The 21,082-nt window shown below is 45.5% G+C and overlaps 2 protein-coding genes across 8 annotated transcripts in view; one reads left to right on the top strand and one right to left on the bottom strand.

Annotated features, from left to right (window-relative positions):
• TAF15 (TATA-box binding protein associated factor 15) overlaps positions 1 to 7,527 on the bottom strand; it is a 29,171-nt gene extending 21,644 nt beyond the window's left edge. Inside the window, 2 exon segments of the mRNA XM_030881941.2 lie at positions 846 to 885; positions 7,287 to 7,527. Coding sequence (XP_030737801.2) covers positions 846 to 885; positions 7,287 to 7,527 — 281 coding nt within the window.
• Positions 7,528 to 7,541: 14 nt separating this feature from the next.
• Positions 7,542 to 21,082, top strand: part of MMP28 (matrix metallopeptidase 28) — a 33,592-nt gene continuing 20,051 nt past the window's right edge. For 3 of the 7 annotated variants that reach the window (XM_070044558.1, XM_070044559.1, XM_060291156.2), the window contains exons 1-4: positions 7,542 to 7,599; positions 8,071 to 8,217; positions 14,339 to 14,446; positions 16,732 to 17,278. In XM_070044558.1, the coding sequence (XP_069900659.1) occupies positions 17,168 to 17,278 (111 nt within the window). In that variant the 5' untranslated portion in view covers positions 7,542 to 7,599; positions 8,071 to 8,217; positions 14,339 to 14,446; positions 16,732 to 17,167. Of the gene's footprint in view, positions 7,600 to 8,070; positions 8,218 to 14,338; positions 14,447 to 16,731; positions 17,279 to 21,082 lie in introns of those variants that run through there. The other 4 variants (XM_070044557.1, XM_060291157.2, XM_060291159.2 and 1 more) reach the window with 4 other exon arrangements.

Here is a 21,082-nt window from a genome sequence, read left to right as displayed (position 1 = left end):
TCTTTAATTTTAGTGCATATAAGCTTTAACAAGTCAGAAACAAACTTTCTGAATATATACCAAAGAAAAATAAAACATATGCCAAAAAAAAATCTTACTATTTTAGAGCTATCAAGTGCTAACAGAATTTCTTAACTTTATAAAACATATTTCATTGATAAAACATTTGCTAGTTGCCTACTATGAGGGTCTATCCCATGAGAATAAAAAAGTCAAATCAGTTTTGTTTTCATGAAGCTTAAAACTTGATGACAGAAGGTATCTGAGATGCTCTTCTGAATATCTCACACTGAGCTGCAAAACACTTATACTACAAGTGAAGGCTGTATTTCTGGTAAGCAAGAGAATCCTACTGCATGTATACATTCACATAAAAACAGACTTTTCTTTTTATTGTGAGCATGGTGAGGATGATTTTAAAAATGCTAAACACTTCTATCATAGTGCTTCAAGAAAATCCACTCCAGAAAAAACACATTTAGCATATTATATACAATCAAAAAAATTAAACGCTTTTTCTAAGCTGTTATAGTTCAACTACTTAAATCCTTTTAGTAATTGTTTCTTCTAAATAATTTCTTAAAGAAAACAATCTTTATAATACCTATGAGATTCATTTTAATCTCTAGGGGCACCTATATTTACTGATTCAAACAGCCTTTTAAAAAAAGAAAAATATCTTACAGCACCTATGTACATAGGCTGACTCTTTCCCCTTCACAAGCTAAGATTTAACTCTTTTAAGACGTCAAGATACCAAGGCTTAAGAGGAAAGCCTGACTAAATTTATCTTTTTTCTCAGCTCTACTCGTTCATGGTATTATTGAAATGTACGTATACTTTACCTTTGCTGCTCACCCCCAGACTGACCGTAACTTCCGGAATCTAAAACACATAAAAAGAATTTTTAGTCTTATTTAAAATTAGGCTTCCCTCAAAGGCTGACTTTAGCTCTTACAGATGAAATGTGATAAGAAAATATCATAAACTACAGAAAGAAAAACTAGAAGTTAAAAATACAGTGCAAGGAAAAATCTGTGCCAATAGTATTAGCTATTTACAGTAACTACAGCTTTGAAAACAACTACTCTACAAACATGTCCTGATGGTCACAAAAACCAAGTGAACAAATGAGAAACAGTCAGTGAAAAACCCATCCTTTCAACAAAAACTCAAAAGCTCAAGTTATATTATCTTTATATATAAAAAGATATCTGTTAAAAAAAACTAATCAGGATCAAAAAGGGGAAAATGCACACTCTAAGATAAATCCCCAGGATTACATTCACGTCATATCCTTGCCAGCCTAACATATACACCATTCCCTTGGATTGGATTGGATTGCTTTGGCTGTCAGCAGCAACAAAAAGATCTCCAAAGACTTGGTAAAAGCAGCTAAGCCACTTGGTATATACCGACTCAGCAATACTTACCTCTAGCTTCCTTGTTGGCAATAAAAACTACCAAGGAAGGCATGAGTTGAGTAATATACGTCAAAATAATAATAATAATTTGAACTGTGAACTTTTCTCAATACTTTAAAGTGTCGGTTATTCCAAAAATTTTTGAAGAGGCTCTACCCTCTAGGCTTCTCCTCAGAGTCAAATGAATGACCTAATTTTATTAGTGATTGAGTAAGAGAAGAATATCATATGAAATACTCTTTCAACTGCAAAAAAATGACTGATAGTCTTCAACTGCTATTAGGCCCAACCTCATCTAATCTGAATAAAACTATTTGATGTTGAACAGTTCTGAAAACCCGCCAAATATCAAATCACATCAATGACTTTTTCATTCAATTCATATAAAGCTACAATATGAAAACACTGTCACTGGCTGTATAAGTGGGTGACATCAAATTTGCCACTTTTCTACAGTAGAGATCTCCAATCAGACTGAACAAGAATTTTTTTAATCCTTAACTACTAAAATATTGAATGAAATCCTGACACAAACTACTTCTTTTATGAATGTGGACATAAGGCTACATGAGATGAAAAAAAAAATTGTGCATCACTGCCCATAATATGACTAGATTTGTAACTAACCAAATAAGAAAAATATGAAAAGAATACAGAACCTAACTGGATCATAAAGAGATTAGATGCATCTATCAAATGGCAAACGAAGTTAGTTTCAACCAGTTCAGAAACTAAAAAGGATTACTGTGGGAGGAGGGGGTGTATGAATAAAACAAATATACATACACTGGGGATGCATGAAGCTTTAAGTTAAATTATATCCCAAGGCAATGACGTGGGTTCTCCCAGTGACAGAGTGGAGTCCAAGACCTTATTGTACTTTGGCTCAGGCAAAAACTATAGAAGTACACAGCACATATGTCATATGACCCTGGCTTAAATCTAATAAGTATCAGAGCTCTTAACTCTGTCAACTTCAGCTCTCTGAAACTGTAAATCTGACTTCTTTAGCTGGCTGACTTTAAAACTCTAGAATATAGAAATAAGAGTATTGACCAACAAGTCGAGCTCTTAGTGAAAGTAGATGTTTTACATTCACCAGAGAAAATCAGTTTATAAATGTTATTTATGGCATTTTAAACAACTGCTCATTATGACTACTTGACACTTGAGCCTTGTATCTGGGCCCATGAATTATTTAGAGGTGCTTTTATTTCCAAGTGTATAGGGTTTTGACACTCTTTGTGGTTTTGTCTTCTTATTCCATTGCAGCCAGAAAAGGTATTTTCTGTACTATTCCAGGTATTTGTTAGGATTTGCTGTTTTTCGCTTTTCCCCTTGGTAAACACTTTTACTTACATAAATGTCTCCTATGTGCTTGAAAAGAACTGTATTATCTAAATGTTGAAAGAATTCTGTAAATCCATAAGATGATGCTTGTTAGTTCTATTATTCATATTCTTACTCATGTTTGGTCTACCCGATCTATTAATTACACAGAGTAGTATGTTTAAATTTTTTTTAATTCCCTGTTTGACTCTGTATTTGTCAATTTCTCTCACTGAGTGTTTTTTTGCTTTCTACACTTTGAGGCCATATTGTTAAAGCACATAAAAGTACAGATTTACAGCTTCCTGGTGAATTTCCCTTTTTTTTCTTTTTTGAATTTCCTTTTAACATTACATGAAGACTATCATTAAAAATGTCCAAACTTTATTTTGACTGGTAATGTAACTAAACAATCTTCCTTTTGGTTGATGTTTGCCTGATTAATATTTTTCTATCTCTATACTTTTAACACTTCTTATTCTGATGTTTTAGGTATGTCATTTTTGAGAGCATACATCTAGATCAATTTTTCCTAATGTGAAAATCTTTGTCTTTCAACTGATGTTTTCATATTTTTATTATTGTTACTTTTTATTTATTCCTACCAGCCTATACTAGACTCTCTACTTACCAGGGTCTTTTTTTTTCAACTCCTTAACTTCCTTCTATTGGATTTTCCTTACTCCCTTTCCCCCTCTACTGCTTTGGAAGTTAGACGTTCAAATTCTGTTCTTTTAATAAGTCACTATTCATAATTTAAAGAGTATGTTCAATTCTTAACATGCATTCTTGATAAAGGTCAAAATGATCTTCGACCTCCACTAGCATACAGGAACTTTAATGCTATAATGCCAATCACAGCCTTCACCTATTATCTTGCTTCCACTTTAAAACTCTAGATTCCACACAGTCAATACTTTTGATCTACTGCATTTGCTTCCTCTGTATCTTTTTGCATCCCACTCCTCCCTTTCGGATTTCTTTTATTAGTTCTTTCAGCAAAGGCCTGAAAGTGGTATTCTTAGTCTTTTATTTGCGTAAAAAAGTCAAGGTCAAATGTTATTTTTCCTCTAAATTCCAAAGATCATTTAGTGGCTTCTTAAAACTTCTAAGAAGTCTACCAATCTTACCTTTTCTCTATTTCCTCTGATAGGTCTGTCACTGGTATTTCATAATCTGCAGTTTCACATTTATGTATCTAGGTACGAATTGATTATGTCTCATGTTTGAGACTACTGCTTCTTGATCCATCAATTTTGGAAAACTCTCAACTACCTATTAATTCTTCACCATTTACTCCTTCTCGAACTCATATTAGATATATGACAGGACTTCACAATCTATTTCCTATACTTCTTAAAATTTCAATTTTCATCTTTATCCTTCTGAACTGAATCCTGGGTAATTATATCTATTTTCTACCTCACTAATTATTTCTTCTGCTAGGTCTATCTGCAATTCTACTTGGCCACTTTTTCCATTTCTAGAAGTTACACTTGACACTTGATTCTTTTTCAAATCTACGTAACCATTTTCCACGTCTTGGTCTTAGGGTTGATTACTTCTTTTAGGTTTCTAATAATTTTAAACACATTAATACTCGCTTTCAGACTATCTATTAGGGATTCAAATACCATCTGTCACTCTCATTTTGGCGAATTGTCTTCCAGAATTCTGCAATGTTTTACAGTGAACTTATGTTCTGCAAGGCTTGTTTTTTCTGTAAGATTCCTCGTGACCTAGGCTCTGAAATTTCCTCAGAAAAGGTTTTTCGTTTGTTTTTACTAGAAACCCCAAGGTTACTGTCAGTCTAGAACCAATTTTTATGTTAAATTTCTTGGCCTGAGGTTCCCTGGACCTCATAACTAATCTAAATGTACACCGAAACTGTATGAAGCACAGGTCCCAAGTTACAAATTCTCAGGAAAATACTTTTTTCCCTCACTCAAGGCCCAGGCTTCCTTCTTATCTCCTATCCTGGTACAAAGGTTTTTCTAGTTCATTCTTTCACTGAAGATACAGTCCTTCAAACATCCAGGTTTTATGTAAGGGTTCCCATTACATGGCTCTAATGGTCTCAAGGCTGCATTTCATGTCCTTAGTTATTTGGGCAATAAACTCCAAGTCTCTGAATGAGACCTACACCCTTCTCTATGCCTACTATGCTGGCTTCTACTTCATTTCTGGCAGCAGGGGCTCGCCCTTTGTTTTATGTAAGTTCTTGCATTTTTAGCTATTCGTAGACAGAGGATTTACAAGTTATCTTAGTCTGCCATAGTGCCAAAAGAAGTTTCTTGACTTCGTAATTTTTATATGTATAACTGATATTAGATTTAACTTCAAAGGTGTCAGATAATTCACATTTGTCTGAGAGTCTGACTCACAATATTTACAACTCTGATTTATTTATTATGTAAGCATTTATTGTATTACGCTTGTAAGTCTGTCCTGTCAGGCACCTGTAGTGGCTGAGTCAATTTGATAAGTTAAATTTACAATATAGTTTGGAATGTTTAAAGGACTTAACTAAACTTAATGCCATTAGTTGTTTAGGGGGGAGTCAAAAGCATTATTCCTATTTTTATACAAAGTCGAAAGTATTATTTTTATACACAAATTACAAAACGTACAGAGTATATAACAACACTAAGTAGAACTTAAAAGATTCTAACTCTAATTGACTTAATGTAGAAACAAGCAATTATTAGTTCTTTTTGACATGAAAGTCAATTTTGATGTTAAAAAAACTCAAATTACAAAATGACAAGTAAGTGCTGTCTTGGTAATTCTAAAGACCAGGGATAATGGATTACCCAGCTCACACACTATTATGACACACTGAAAATCCTGGATCTTACAAACGGTACAGCTCTAAAACTTAATTTTCCATAAAAGCTACCCAGTCCTACAAAAATAAGCCATTGCTTTAAACCAATAATTATGTCAAAAATCGAGACAAGTCAATGGTTTTTAATGAGCACTGTATACACTGAAACGGTAAATTTCTGCATGAAGGTGGGAGAATCTTAAAAAAATTTTTTTTTACATCACGGATGGGTTACACACCCTCCTGAGTGTACTTCTATGTTCTTCTGTGGAGCTTTACCAGACTTCATTCCAAATTATGCAGCTGGTAAAATATGTACCAATGTCACCTTTGGGGTAAGAAATTATTTCTTGCTTGAGCAAGAATTAAAGAGACAAATTCTGTGCAATTAACAGCCTCTTACATCAGGTAGATGCCCCTTCCCCTTAAAGATCAACCTTCTGGCTTAACATCAATGTTAATCTAAAGAATGTTTATCATTTCCCTGTCCAACCATTCTTGCTAATTTGGTCTCCTCTCAGCCTGCTCCTTCCTTTTTGTCACATATTTCCACTCTTCTGCAAAACTGGATTACCTGGGGTGGGGTGGGGGGGTTGTGTTTTTGTTTTTTTTAATATCAACAAGTTCTCCCTTAAAAAAATGTAAAATACTCTGCCAGCAGTCATTTTCATCCCAACCATATGGCTTTCAGGGACGTGTTCTGCTTTTCCACCTGAAAAGTAACATGTAATTCTCATGATGGTTCCTAGCAAGTGGGGAGCCGGGTCTTTCTTTGCAGCCTGCGATGTGCCCAACAACAGAGGGCCTTGTGTGGCAGCTTGGACTGCTAAGCCAAGCGCAGACCCACGTCCCGGACTTTATATGTCCTGATAAGACCAAGGCCTCTTTTTCTTTCACACAACGGGGGTGCCTCTGTCAATTTAAAGTGCTTGATGGAAGACTGCCTTTCCTTTGGTCTGTATGTTTCAACGTAAATGCCACAGGGACCTACAAGAGCCCATCAATAATAAACAGGGCTCACTTTCAAGCGCGTGCAGGAGATAAACAACTGAAGAGGTGAAGATGACAGAGAAGGGTGAAGAGGAATTATACGCAAGCACCCCCATCTCGAATCCGGGAGGCTGGTGCGGAGGGAATGACGACATGTATGTAGGATTTCGTGTCAGGCAACGTCGTTTAAAAGGGCTCCCAGAGCGTCAAGGCCCCCACCTGATGAATGGGTGAGTCAGGAAGGCCCAGCTCCACGTCACGGATGGGGAAACTGAGGGACGAGGCGGCGAGATGACTGGCCGGAGGCCTCGCTGAAAGATCTGAGGCGGAGCGGAGAACCAGAAGCACCGATTCTCTCCGGCCGATGCTCTAATCACGGGCTCCCCCCGCCCCTGCGATGGCGTAGCGGCCTCCGCCCCCCGATTCACACACCCTCCCCCGGGAGCAGCACGTCGCCTCGGGTTCCAAGGACAGGGCCAAGAGACCGGGGGCTCGAGGCGCTCCCGCCGGGATTTGCTGACGGAGAGCGTTGGGAGCGTGCGTCCCTCCAGTCCAACATGGCGGCGGCAGCGTCCGCCCCCCCCACCCCCACCCCCACCCCAGCCTCCCTCAGGGCCGGAGACTTTCCCGCGGGGCCCTCCGGTGGGCGGGAAGACGGCCCAACCCCGCCGGGCCCCTTTTCGCCGCTGCCGCTGCTCGCTGAAAGTGTCACCTACCCGACATGACTAACGGCCGCGGCGCAGAGCCCCCACAACCCGCAGACAACAAGGAATACCAGAGCCAAGCGGGGCCGTACTGAACGCGGCGCGGCGATCTGGCCCCGAATGCGGGACTTCGGCAGCCAATCAGAGGGCAGCGGGCGGTACCACAACGCCACGGCTCGAGGGGTGACTCTGTGCTAGACCAGAACCCAGAGGACTACAGAATCCCCGTTCCCCCCTCCTCGGACGGTACCATTATTGAGAGGGAATTGTGTAGAGGCCGTACCACTGCCGCGATCGGGATGGGGGAGGGGACTGAACCTACCCGGTACGTCCTGATTACAGTCCTATTTTTCACTTTATTGGATCTAATAGAATTCGAGGTTAGGAAGCGAAACAGGAGAGCCTTATAAACGCAGATTATATGGTTAGAAAAGGAAATTTCGAATGGTATGTCCTAGTTCGCTCCGCTTGGGCTGCAGAAGGCTTGAGCCACCGGGGGCGTTGGGGGTTGCTGAGCTCCGGGCCGTAAAGTCGTGACTAACTGCGGGACCAAGTCGCCTCCCGGTTTGTTGTAACTAACTTGCCGAGTAACAGATAGACTACAAGGTGATACTGGAACAAACGTGTGCCTTAAAACGAAATCACACACAAACCGGACCCTGAGGATGTGTCAGGGTAGGGGGTCGAGCTTTAGTTTTCGGTGCTAGGATAATAGCTAATTCTAATTGTCAGGCACCTTGCATCATCTTGTTTAATTCTCACAGCAGACTGATGAAATACTATTCCCACGTTACAGACGAGAAGGCAGAATTCACTTGCCCTGGGTCGCACTACTGGTAAATGGCCAATGTGGAATTGGAATCCTGGTAACCAGGCACCACTGCCTGTGGGTCTAACTATTCTGTTGCCCTGCCTACAGGGGACTCAAGCTCTCCAGTCTGAGGTGAGGCTATGAAAGCTCAGAGAGAGCACACAAGGACATTTTCCCCAAGGGTGACGTGACATCTGATGAGACAAACCATAGGTGATGTGCAGAAGCTGACCACTTCTTAAGTGGGGAAAAGTGTTTTCAATGACTTGGGACTTCCGCGGTGGTCCAGCGATTAAGACTCCACGCTTCCAATGCAGGTGGACCTGGGTTCGATTCCTGGTCAGGAAATTAGATCCTGCATGCCGCAACTAAACACGTGACAAAGAAGATGCTGTGCAGGCAACTAAGACCGGGCCCAACCAAATAAACAAATACTTTTTTAAAAAAGTGATTCAGTATGTTTGGAGTTTACCCAGGAGGGGAGTGTGGTAGGAGATGAAGCCAGAAAATTAGGGGGCTAAAGAGCTGAGACCTTGTAAAGTACATTAGAGTTTGTGCTTTATTGAAGGCAGTGGGTAACTCCTGCCAGATGATTTTAAAGAAAGATCAGATTTGCATTTTCAGGTTGCAATATGAAGAATATATGGAGATAAGAGGTGCCTAAAAGCAGGGAGACCGATTAGGTGACCAATGCAATAATTCTGGTGAGGGATCATAGTGGCCTGGACTTAGGTTGTGGCTGCGGGGATGGAGGTAAGTGAGAAGATCCCTGACATACTTAGGTAGTAGACTGAGCAAGATCTGGTGACCAATTTGGGTGGGAAAAGAAGTGAGAAGTCCAAAAAAAAAGAAGCGAGAAGTCCTGGGTAAATTCTGAGTTTCACGCCTGGACAAGTGGGCAGGTGGTGGTGTCATTCACTGTGACCGGGAAAAGGAGGAGGGGCAGGCTGGGCTGGAGGTGGAGTGGTAAGTTCAGAATTACTGCCTTCAGGTCAGAAAAAGAGGCATGAGGTCATCTCTCTTCATTATACTAGCAGTAAATGAGAGCTCAGCTCTAGAGGTAGAGGGTCACAGAGCTCTCTAGGCAGGTCCAAATAAGCAAGGCTAAAGAAATAGAAATTCTTTCATGACTAAAAACAATTTAGCCATTCAGTGTATATATTGAGGAAGGCAACCCCAGAGGAGGAGATGGGCAGGAGAGAATTCGGTTATTGCCAGTGGGGGGAGCAGGGAACACGATTTCTAGGTTTTTCTTCCTCTTTTTTTTTTTCATTTTTTTTTTTAGTTTATTTATTCTATTATTTTTGGTGGGGTTGGGTCTTCGTTGCCACGCACGGGCTTTCTCTAGTTGCGGCCAGCGGGGGCTACTCTTGGTTGCCGATCGCCGGCTTCTCATTGTGGTGGCTTCTCTTGTTGCAGAGCACAGGCTCCGAGCGCGTGGGCTCAGAAGTTGTGGCACGCGGGCTCTAGGGCTCAGGCTCAGTAGTTGTGGCATGCGGGCTTAGTTGCTCCTCAGCATGTGGGATCTTCCTGGACCAGGGATTGAACCCACGTCCCCTGCATTAGCAGGCGGACTCCCAACCACTGTGCCACCAGGGAAGTCCCTTTTCCTCTTTTTGAATTTTTTTAAAATTAGGCTATTTTAAAAGATGGATATACAAAAAGTGTTGCTCATCATCAACCCCTTAAGTTTGTACCACCGTTCATTCATGCATTCTTCACTCAGCTGCCATCTCCTGAGGTCTACTAGGTGTCAGGCCCTGGAAGACCTAGAAATAGAGAAACAGGAAGCAGGATGGCTCCTGCCCTCCAGGAAGGGCCTTCTCATAACAGGGACAATACAAACCTATGATTCCAATAAACTACTGAACATGCTAGAATTGGAGGGTGCAGAGGGTGGTCTGAAAACACAGAGGAAGAGCACGTAGCCTACATGAAGGGTAGAAGGGTTATTAAGGAAGTCTTCCTGCAGGAGATGCCTCCTAAACCGAGCTTTGAAGAAAGAACAGGAGTTAGCCGGGGGAGTGTATATCGGGAACAGCATGCTCCAGGCAGCAAGGGCTGTATTTGCAGAGACGGGGAGAGAAGAGGGTTCTGGGAGTTTTTAGTGATTCAGTCTGGCTGGTCTGTGGAGTTGCAGGGGTGGGGAATGGTGATAAGTGAAAGAAGTAGGCAGAAGCCACATTTTGAAAATCCTTGTGTGCCTTGTGGAGGAGTTTGGATGTTAAATTTAAAACAATAGAGAACTTCTGAGGAATCTAATCAAAGGAGTGACATTTAGTTTTTTATATCCATTATCTCTTTTAATCTGGACAGCCCTGTGAAATAGATATTGCTGTTATCCACATTTTGTACACTGAACACTGAAGCTTGGGGAGGTGAAATTCTTTACCGTGTTCACACAGCCAACTAGGGACAGAAACAGAGCTCACAACCAGGCCTTTGGGCCAAGCCCCGTGTTCTTTTTGCAGTGTCTGTGGTCTCCCAGACTTGAAACAGAGAACTCCCAGGTCTGCATTGTTCTGGGGCTTCTTTCCCAAGGGTCCTTCTCTACCACAAACTGACTCCAGATTGACTCCTGTGCCCTCCTGCCTTCCAGGCTTTTGCGAGGATGATTATCTGCCACAAACTTTAACCCTCACTCTATGTATTTAGGGAAGACAGCAGGTACTTTTCATACATCAGCTTTAGCAGAATGCATCTGGGAAGGTCTTAGTAGTGGGTCTGTTTGCCCCTGATCCATTCCTCGGGTCCTCACTTGGGGAGCTGACCCCTGCAAGCTGGTTTCAATTTCATCGATTCCCTTAGGCAGTAGCTTCCAGCTAGAATGGCCAGGGAGCATCTCAGTGGGAAATTAGGTGGTAGAAGAAAGGGAGGATCAAGGGTTATTTCTCCTCCCCCACCCCCCCTCTGTCTGCCACAGGAGGTGTCTCAGGCAGCACCTATCTTCTCCAGAGACCCAGTTTCACTTGGTGACCCTGGTTCTTGGACTCCAGAACCCTACCCCTCCCTTCATCCCTCCAGCCTATGGTTGGTAGAGTCTTCTCGCTGTTGATCATTTCTGAGTTGCCTCCACCCTGTTTGGCTTCCCAACTCTTCCACCACTGGTGTAGGGCCTTGTAGGACACGGCAAGGACTGTGAATTTACTCAGAATGAGAAGGGAAACCAGTAGAGGGAGCCATTTAGCAGAGCGCCAATAGGATCTGAGCTAGTTTACCAGGATTACTCTGGCTGCTAGCTTGAGAACAGATTGTAGAGGGCAGGGAGAGGTTATTACTCCCACCACAGTAGAAACCAGCCCCCAGTGATCTTTTGCCTCTTTCAAAATCCTGTGGAACTCACAATTGAACCACATAATTCAGGGCTTGCCTACCTGCTTAGAGACCAATTTGTTCTGTAGTTGGGTTGCATCATTCATCTCTGAACCCCCCAGTGCCTCATAGAGCACCTGAAACAGTAGGCACTGAAAAAAGGGGGTGGGGGGGACTTAAATGAATGAATAAATAAATGATGAAAAAAATGGCATGACTTGTCTAGAAACTCCTCAAGCTCAAAAACCTCATCCAGGACTTCCCTATGTCTCCCATGGGGCACAGAGTAAGTGTTTGGTGAGTATTTGTTGAACACTGTAGGCCTGCTCTGTGCCAGGTGCCCTCATCACCCACCCGCACCCCACAGAGGGGTCCCTGGAGCCCCACACCTCCAGCCTTCGTAGAGAGCAAGCCTCCCACGGGGATGAGACTGACACTCCGCTGCGGCAGGGCGGGAGGAGGCTCCTTGTGAGTGACCTGCTCAGGCACTTCCTGTTTGGGGTGGAAAGGAACCAGACACTTTCCTGTTAGCACGTCTTTTAAGCAAAGCCACAGATGCTGAACAGGTCCTGGCCCGGCCTTTCAGGCCAGATGCCTGGAGGTTAGACGGCCTTTATGTAGAAGGGAAGTGGGGCACAGGGCCAGATTGGCCAGCCTTTTATTGTGTTCCTGGCAAGTCCCCTGGGTCCTGGTGTGAGTAAAAAACAAACCAGAAGAGGCTGACGCCCTGCAAGCTGTGATGAGGGTTAGGGTTGATGGGGCAGCTCTGAGCCAGAAAGCATTGTTTGGGATGAGGTAGGTGTTCGTGCAATTGTCCTGGGGCAGGACAGGCTTGTGTATGTCGTGTGGATATGAGTGCATTTGAGTGTGAAACCCATGTGAAGAATACATGCAAGTTGCTTATGTCTGTGCACACAATCCCCAGCACTTGATAAGACTGAACAATAATTAATTGTCTAGCTTGCTCCCCATAGTAAATCGGGGTAGTAGAAAAGGCAGGAATTATTATTGTCCCATTTTAGATGGCAGACACAGAGAGGTTAGTTGACTTGTAAGGGTCAACAGAGTGTGAAAAAGGCAAGATTCAAACGCAGGTCTGTGTTGCTCCAAATTTCTTGCTTCTTCCAGTCCCCTAGGAACATGGCAGGTGTGTATGTACAGGATGGTAGAAAGGGAGGTATACTTGTGAGTGTGACCCAGGCTGATGAGACCACATCCACCTGTTCTGGAGAGAGGAGATCTCTCTTCCAGAGGTGGAGGTGTTTGCTAGAAAGTTAGGGCTTCCAAAATTGAATCACAGCTTAAAATGCACAGAGGTTATGGTCAATAATAATCCAGATTATCACAGCTAAAGTCCTCGCATCTCTGGAGAAAGCCTCCTCGTCAGCCCTCCCAAACTAATCTCACATCCTCATTATTCCTCTGATTATTCCTATCATTGTGGTTTTCAGACGTTGATCATTCCATTAGTGCTTTTCTCCAGAGCTCAGAATTCCTTCTGATAACATCTACTTTGTGTTCTGCACATTTCCTGGGGTGAAGGAAGGGGCAGAAACAAAGCTGATTGTTTCTCATATTATGAAGAGAGAAACTGAGGCCCAGAGGGGCCTTGTCCAGGTCCACACATCCTGACTGATTCAAGGGGTCCTGGTCAGGAAGAGGACTCAACGGCCAGCTGTTGCCTTCTATCAGGCAGGAACGAATGACTGGGCAGCTGCCAACTATTCCCCTGGGCAGGCAACTTGCCCAGCCCCTGGCACGAGTTCCTCAGAAGTTCTGTCCACTCTGGGAGGGCTGGGAGGCACTGTGGATCTAAACCGAGCCCCAGTCCAGGAGGAGGGAGGGCGGGGAAGCAGCTGTCTTTGAAGAGGAGCTATGGAGAGGACTGTCGGCTAGTTGGGTCAGGAACCTGCTAAGCCAATATGTGGAGGGAGAGAAGGACAGAGCCAGAGTTTCCTAAAGGAAAACCTAGAGCTATTTTCCTCTTAAATTTTTTTTATAAATGTATTTACTTCTTATTTATTTATTTTTGGCTGCCTTGGGTCTTCGTTGCTGCCCGCGGGCTTTCTCTAGTTGCAGCGAACAGGAGCTACTCTTTGTTGCGGGCTTCTCATTGCGGTGGCTTGCCTGTCTTTGCTGCGGAGCACCGGCTCTAGGCCCACGGGCTTCAGTAGTTGTGGCTTGCGGGCTTAGTTGCTCCGCAGCACGTGGGATCTTCCCGGGCCAAGGCTCGAACCCATGTCCCCTGCATTGGCAGGCGGATTCTTAATCACTGCACCACGAGGGAAGTCCCTCCTCTTAAACATTGGTATCTAGTATTTAGTGATCCAGCAGGTCTGGAGTGGGACTCAAGAATCTGAATTTTTAACAAGTGTCTCCAGGTGATTCAGTGCAGGTGTCCAAGAATCACATTTTTTAAAAATGAAATCTACAATCGACTTTAATGTATGTCCCTAAGTAAGAACTTTTTCTTTTTCTTTTCTTTTCTTTTTTTTGGCCGTGAGTCATGCGGGATCTCAGTTCTCTGACTAGGGATCAAATCCATGCCCCTCAATTTCCTCACCTGTAAAATAAGGATGCTTATAATAGTAGCTTTCTCATAAGGAAACTGCAAAGATACAATACCATGATTTATGTGAAGCACATAGCACATACCTGGTGCATGTTAATTCCTCAGCAAGTATTAACCATTATTAGTTGTTCCAATTCCTCCTTCCCACCTCCACCCCCACTCCCACCAGAGGAAGATACAAGTCCCTATTGGATTAATATAGGGACTTGTCACCACAGTATTGTTTTGGTTGTGGGCAGTCTTTGGACCTTGCTTTGAGGATTGCTGCTCCAAAGCCATTCTCCTCCCATCACTCTTCTGATACCCTTGCTGTGGATAATGTCTTTCCAACAAACTACCCTGCCTTTCTCATCTCTCTTTCCTGCTCAGTCTCCCCGCCAATGGCAAACAGCCCTCCTTCACATCATCCAAAGTGATTTGGCTCGGGATGTGTCCTGCAAAGTAAAAACATACAGCACGTCAGTTGTGGAGCTGCAGGTAGGCCCCAGGATTCCTGAAGATCACAGAATTTGGTGCTCTGGGACTTATGAGTAAGCTTCATAGGCGGTCAGGGAACTGAATCCCCCTGCTCCCCTCATTCTAACCATGGATACACACTGTCTTTTTGGGAAATAGACATATCCTGTACAGAGGTATGGTTGAAGCCCAGGGTGGGTGTGTGGGCAAAGAAAGCTCTGTTCTGCATAAACTCTTGCAGGCACTCGAAAGCAGAAATGGAGTGGGGAGAGGTGAGGATGAGATGAAATAATCCAACCAAGGACACAAAGGGAAAGCAGAGGAAGTCAACTTTCGAACACAATAGTGGTGCTAGTTTTCAGGTTCCTGGACCAGGGCTAACCTCGGATGCAGAGAAAGGCAGGGTCAGTTCTCTGGGTGGCTGAGCCTGTCTCCTTCCAGACACTCAGCCCTCCAGAGGACCCCTGCTTCCTGCCTTCCCCTGTCCTCCCAGTGCAGCTGAAATGGAGAAACCCCAGGGATGTGCTGGAGGAAGGGATGGCAAGATTCTCCCTGGAGAACAAATTGGCACACCTGGGCTTGACTCCAACTTGGCCCACGGTGTCCTTACCAACTGGTGCTCCTCAGAGCTTCCTGCCCCAAAGCAGAGCCACATCTGACCTATCAAAATCCATCTATTAGTCAAGGGCACCATGTGCCATGTCATAACTGCAACCTTCTGACACTGTCCCCCACACACATACATGCACTCTCTAGGATTGCCAGATAAAACAGAGGATGACCAGTTAAACCTGAATTTCAGATAAACGATGAATAACTTTTTAGTATAAGTATGTCCCAAATATTGCATTGACACATACTTATACTTAAAAATTATTTGTTGTCAATCTGATATTCAAGCTACCGTACTAGATTTAGCAACCCTTCTCGATGCTCAGCCCTTCAGCATCTCCCTCCCCCAGGCTCACTGCAGGACTTTGCCTGAATCTGTAGCTGTGTCCATCTGTTCTGTCCTTAGCTGAGAACCTTGGTCACAGTCTGCAGCTACACTGAAAGCTCTCTGAGGGTAAGACCCAGGCCTTGTCCACCGTCTCCATTCCAGGCAGAGATGCTCCCTATAGATGTGCACAAGGGCACCGGCAGAGAGGGGGCATGAATTTACAAAGAAACCCTCCCTCAACTCTGCCCGCAGCGGAGCCCTTGCCGGATTGTGTCTGAGCCCTTGAAGGGCGCCTTTTTCTCATTGATCTGCCCAAACGAGCGCCTGTTTCTAATTGGTTCGCCCAGAATGAGTGTCCCCTTTTCATTGGCTAGTTGTGAGGTGAGCGTGGCCTATTTCCAAACAGTCCGCCCCAGGAACGCCTATTTCTGAGAAGTCCAATCAAAGAGGCGCCTTTTTAAAATTCCTCTGTCCAAGTAGTGCCTTTCTCTAACAACACAAAAACATCTTGTGCACTACTAAGGCCCTAAGACTTCGGATAAGAACACTGCGTTATATTTGCTTAGCGCTTTATAGATTCCAGATTACCTTTACACACATTAACTCATCGAAACCCCACATCGACCCCCACAGGTGGGTATCATTGTGCCATTTGCCTTTTACAGGTTAGCAAACTGAGCCTGGAAGAGAGACAGCAAGCCGTCTGCAGTCACTAAGGCGGATAATGAAAACAGTTTACTTTTGCTCAGTACGAGTTTGACTAAGCTTTTCACGTAAATCATCTGTCCACCCTTACTAGGACTGTGTGGGATATATAAAGCCAGGCACTTTACACTCATTTTCTCAATCTTCATGCAACTCTGGAAACTAAATATTATTCACTATCATTTCATTAATGAGAAAATTGACGCTCGAAGTAAATTCTTTGCCAAAGGTCACACAGCTGCTGTCTACCTTTTACTGATATAAAATGCGGAGTGCATGATGCCAGGTACGGTGCTCAGTTATTTACAGGCATTCTCTCATTAAATATTCCCTATTATCACTTGATGTCGGTATTCTATTATCCCCATTCACTGCTGAGAAAAATAGGTTCAGAGAGGGTGAGTGACTTGCCCAAGACCACACAGCCAGCAGGTGGCTGAGACAGGATTCACACGGCTAGCAAAGAAGCAGATCAGGAGCTCAAATTCAATTCTTCTGACCCCAGCCCAGGGCTCCTTCTCTCACACCTCAGGGCCTCGGTCCCTGCCAGCCCGGCTGAAACCATCAATGACCCTCGGGTAGGCCAGAATCCCTCTTCATCGAAGCCTTAGGTAGCCACAACCGCCAGGAGAAGACGTTTCCTCCCCTGTCCTCCCCACAGAGATCCGGATCGACGGGAGGTGGCGGACTAGAGGACGGGTTCGCAAGACGACTGGCGCGGGGCGAGGCCACACAGCCTGCGGAAGAGGATCTGGCACCGCCGCTTGTTCCAGGAGCCGACGCGTGTGGGTGGGGCCGGAGTGCCGGGGTCCCGCCTCCTCCTCTCTCTTTCCCCTCCCTCCCTCGCCTCTAGGTCCTGGGCCGGCGGACCCGCGGGCAGGCACTACCGGGCTGGACGACCTCGACCCGGCTCCCGGCGAAGCGCCGCGGAGGAGCTGCCCGGCGCGGAGCCCGGGTACGGGCGAGCCCCTGCAGCCTTCCCATCGGCGCTGGGCCGGCGCAGAGCTGGAGCATCCGCGGGGGCCCGGGCACGGAGGACCGACGGCCGGCTGCCCCGCGCCCTGTGCCCCGCGCCCAGCTGCAGGGGCGGCGGCGACATGTACGCGCGTGTCGGCCTCCTGCTGCGCGCCCTGCCGCTGCTGCTGTGGGGCGGCCTGGACGCCCAGCTCGCCCAGCGCGTAGGCCAGGAGCTGCGCAGGGAGGCGGAGGTACGCGGTGTGTGGGGGGCGGAGAGGGTCCGCGTGCTGGAGACCCGCCCGAACTTTGCAGTCAGGCCACCCAGCCGCCCCATCTGAGCTGACCATCGGCGTGACCCTCCCTTGTCCTCCTCACCCTTCGCACTTGCACACAAAGAGCCTGGGGCAGCATTCTCTCCCCTCCCACCCCATCACCCTACCCCACCCCCGAACACCAAGCCAGGGCTGGAACCACACGGGCAGGCGGATCTGCACTGATTTCCCAGGACAAGGGGAAGGGGCAGCGAAAAGATAGGATAGACATGCAAGAACTGAGGGAGAGGGAACCCCTACACCCCAGTTTAGCGGGGAGCCTCTGTCCCTCAACGCCTAGTCTGGGAGACTTAGCAGTTCATTCATCACGCGCCCTCCCCAAGTGTCGGACGCTGCGGAGACTCCCAGATTGCTGGCGAGAGCGTACTGCTGTCTGGCCCTGGCCGGGGACACAGAGAACAGCTCTGGCTTCCTGGGGCGGTGCTGCCCCTGACCAGCTGGGGCTAGTGAGCGCCCAAGCTCAGAACTTTCTGCATCTGTAAAATGGGTGAGAGTAGCACACACACTTTCTCTCTCCCTTTTTTTTTTTTTTTTGGCTGTGCTGTGCGGCTTGTGGGGTTTTAGTTCCCCGACCAGGGTTTGAAGCCATGCCCCCTTGCAGTGAGAGCGCAAAGCCCTAACCACTGGACCGCCAGGGAATTCCCAAGAGTAGCATACTCTTAAGAGTTGCTTCTAAGGAGCTTTAAACAGTGCTTCAGGACTGAACTGGAGAAAAGGGGGTGGGGAAGTGGAGGTGAACCTTAAAGATTTCCCATTTCATTTTCCTCCTTTGGACTCAACTGCTTGGTGTAGGTTGCACAAGGGGAATTTTTGTGAGGTGGGGTTAGAGGTGAACTTGGAACGTCTACTTTCTAGATATAGGTGATTGTAATAATATACCAGTTTCATTTCTTTCTTCACCAAAGGAACATCACTGTCTGTGTTCTTATCTCTTCTCTGGATTAGAAACTGGGGTCACCACTATTTTAAGGAGAAGGGAGGCAAATAAGTTTTAAATGACTGAGCCCAGCACTTTGCCCTGAGACTCTTAACAGAGCATCTTTCCTGCTGTAAAACTGCCAGTTGTGAGCTTCTCAGTATCCCCACTCCCCTCCCCTAGAAGAGAGAGACATGCTGAATTTAAGAACCCTGCAAAATGAGGAGGACTGCCTCTGAACCACTCTTCCTTCCACCAGCCCTTTCCCATTACTGCTCTGGAATATTTGGAAATGACCCTGCTTCCACAAGGGGGTCCTCTCTCCAACTCCTTCACTCCCTCCCATCCAAGCACTAGTCTCTTGCTCTGTGCTCTCTGCTTTTGCACATTCGGGAATCCCTTTGTTTCTCTGAGTTTAGAGTCTTGCAACATCAAGTGCAGAGTCCTCCTGGTCCCAGGAGAAGGCTTCTGTGTACCAAGCCAAGTCTTGTTAAGAGTTCCATCCCACCTCCCCCCAGGTCTGGGTCCCAGGCAATCCTTGGCGAGAGAACAGAGACCCTATCTCTGCCGCCCATGCCTGCGGTGGCCCCAGATGGAGAGAATTTCATCTTGGGGTGTGCTTGGGAAATGTAATATCTAGCCGATTAAGTCTCTTTCCATCTATTTAACATAACTGGGGGAAGGGGATTTTTTTACCTCTGAGAGCAGGGAATATTTTAAAAGCATAAAGAACTCTGGAAATGTGTAATGGGGGTGTGTCCCTATATGCATATATATATATATGCAAATTGTGTGTCTGTGTCGGTATGTCTATATGTGTTTCTGTATATGGTCAATTGCATGGGCTTCAGTGTCAGGCAGACCTGTGTGCAAACCATCAGTAAATTATTTAACCTCTCTGAGCCTCAGTTTTCTTCTCTGTGCTATGGGGGTTAGTAATGCCTATTTTACAAGATTTGGGTGTGGTTTCATGAGATAACGTATGTGAAATACATTCTAGGCTTAGCATGGTACCTAGTATGTAGAAAGCAGTCTAACAAAGGAAGTTGCTCTCAATGTTGTTCTTGTTATTTTAGAAAACAGACCTTCAAATTAAAGTCCTGGCTTGGTGACTAGCTCTCCTAGAACAATAATACAGGACAAAATATGTAAGACAACAATTTTCAGCATTTGACAACAGGGCTATAATTCTTAAGAGATGGTGTTGCAGTTACTATGGCTACATTAAAATTACTTCAAAATGCAGTGAAGTAAAAGAACCACGTATTATGTCCATAGATATTGTGGGTTAGAATTTCAAACAGGGCACATCAAGGCAGCTTGTCTCTGCTCTGCAGTGTCTGGGGATGGAACCATCTGAAGGCTGTTTACTCACTTCTCTGGCAGTTGACACTGGCTGTCAGCTGGGGGCCTCAGTTCTTCTCCATGTGGGCCTATCCACATGGTCTCTGCATGTGGGCTAGTTTGGCCTGCCTCCAAACATGGTGGTTGGGTCTCCAAGCTGAGAGCTGAGAGAGAGAGAAAAGAGAATGAGAGATGCAGAAGTTGTATCTCTTTGTGACTTAGACTAGGAAGTTGCATAGCCTCACTTCTGCTGTACTCCACTGTCTGGAGTCACAAACTCCAGGTCAAGGGGTGGGAACACAGACCCCACAGTTGGTGGGAGGAGTGCTGACGTCACATCGTAAGGAGAGCATGAGGATGAGAGATGTTGGGGTCATTTAGGGAAATACAACCATCCACAGAAAGGAACCTGCACAAAGTGAGCCCCCTGATCACCCTGGCTCTTTGCTCCGGTTCATTTCCCTGACCGCAGTGCAGGGAGCCAGACCCCCAACAAAGCACAGCAGTCCTGCTGAGCTCATAGACAAAGGTCAAAGTTCAGGAGATGGAAAGAAAGAAATAGTAAAACAGCTGTGTGATCTTAAGCTTGTCTTTTCCCTTCTCCAGTCAGCAGATTCCTCTTCTGTAAAATAAGGGAGTTAAATTTCTTAAATGATTTTTAAGATTCTCTCCAGCACTAACATTCTTTAGCTTTGGTGCGTTTGTGCGCCTTTGCCTCTGTCTGTATGTGTGTACACATTCCATCTACCTATGTCCGTGTCTATCTATCTGGATGTCTCTGTGTGTATTCCTGTGCCCTGCATGCCTGGCTCTATGTGTCCCCTGTGTGCACACGAAGAAATAAAATCGAGGGCTTTCCAGAGTGGGCTTTGCCTTGCAGGGGACTGACGGCTTACAAAGCTGCATTGTGAACAAGTTCATTGTTGCCCACTTAGGAAAACTAGAGCTGCTCACAACATTCGCGAGCAGGAACAGTCTCCGCTGCTGAGTTGCAAGATTGAGAGTTAATGAATGACATCATCACCCTGGCCCCCCTCCCATTCCCAGCCAGGCCCTATCCTGTTCTTGGGCAACACAGACTGTCCCGAGAGATCTATCTACCGTGCATTGCCTGGACCTTCTTTAGCACAACCCGGCAATGTGTCCAGGACCTGCCCTCCACTCAGTAATCATGCATAACTGCACGGCTATTCCCAGTGTGCCAGTGCAACAGGAAACTGGGTAGTTTGTTTCTCCAGGGAGACACTGGAGCTTCTGTGGAGTATCCACCACCAGGTGCAGTGTCTGTTTCTCATACCACAGATCCATCCATTTTATTTTGTGTGAGTCAGAAACCCAGAAGCCCGGGCATGGAAGCCTTTCCCAAGAGCTCAGCTCAGTGATTCATAGGGGGCAGACGAGGCTCTGAAGTGTCCCAGAGGACCACAAGTTGATGGAAAAGCAATTGCCAAGCCAGTCTGAAA

The sequence above is a fragment of the Globicephala melas genome, chromosome 20 (assembly GCF_963455315.2).
Source record: "Globicephala melas chromosome 20, mGloMel1.2, whole genome shotgun sequence".
NCBI lineage: Eukaryota > Metazoa > Chordata > Mammalia > Artiodactyla > Delphinidae > Globicephala > Globicephala melas.
Note: the sequence above shows the minus strand (reverse complement) of the source record. Positions and strands in the feature narration are given on the sequence as shown.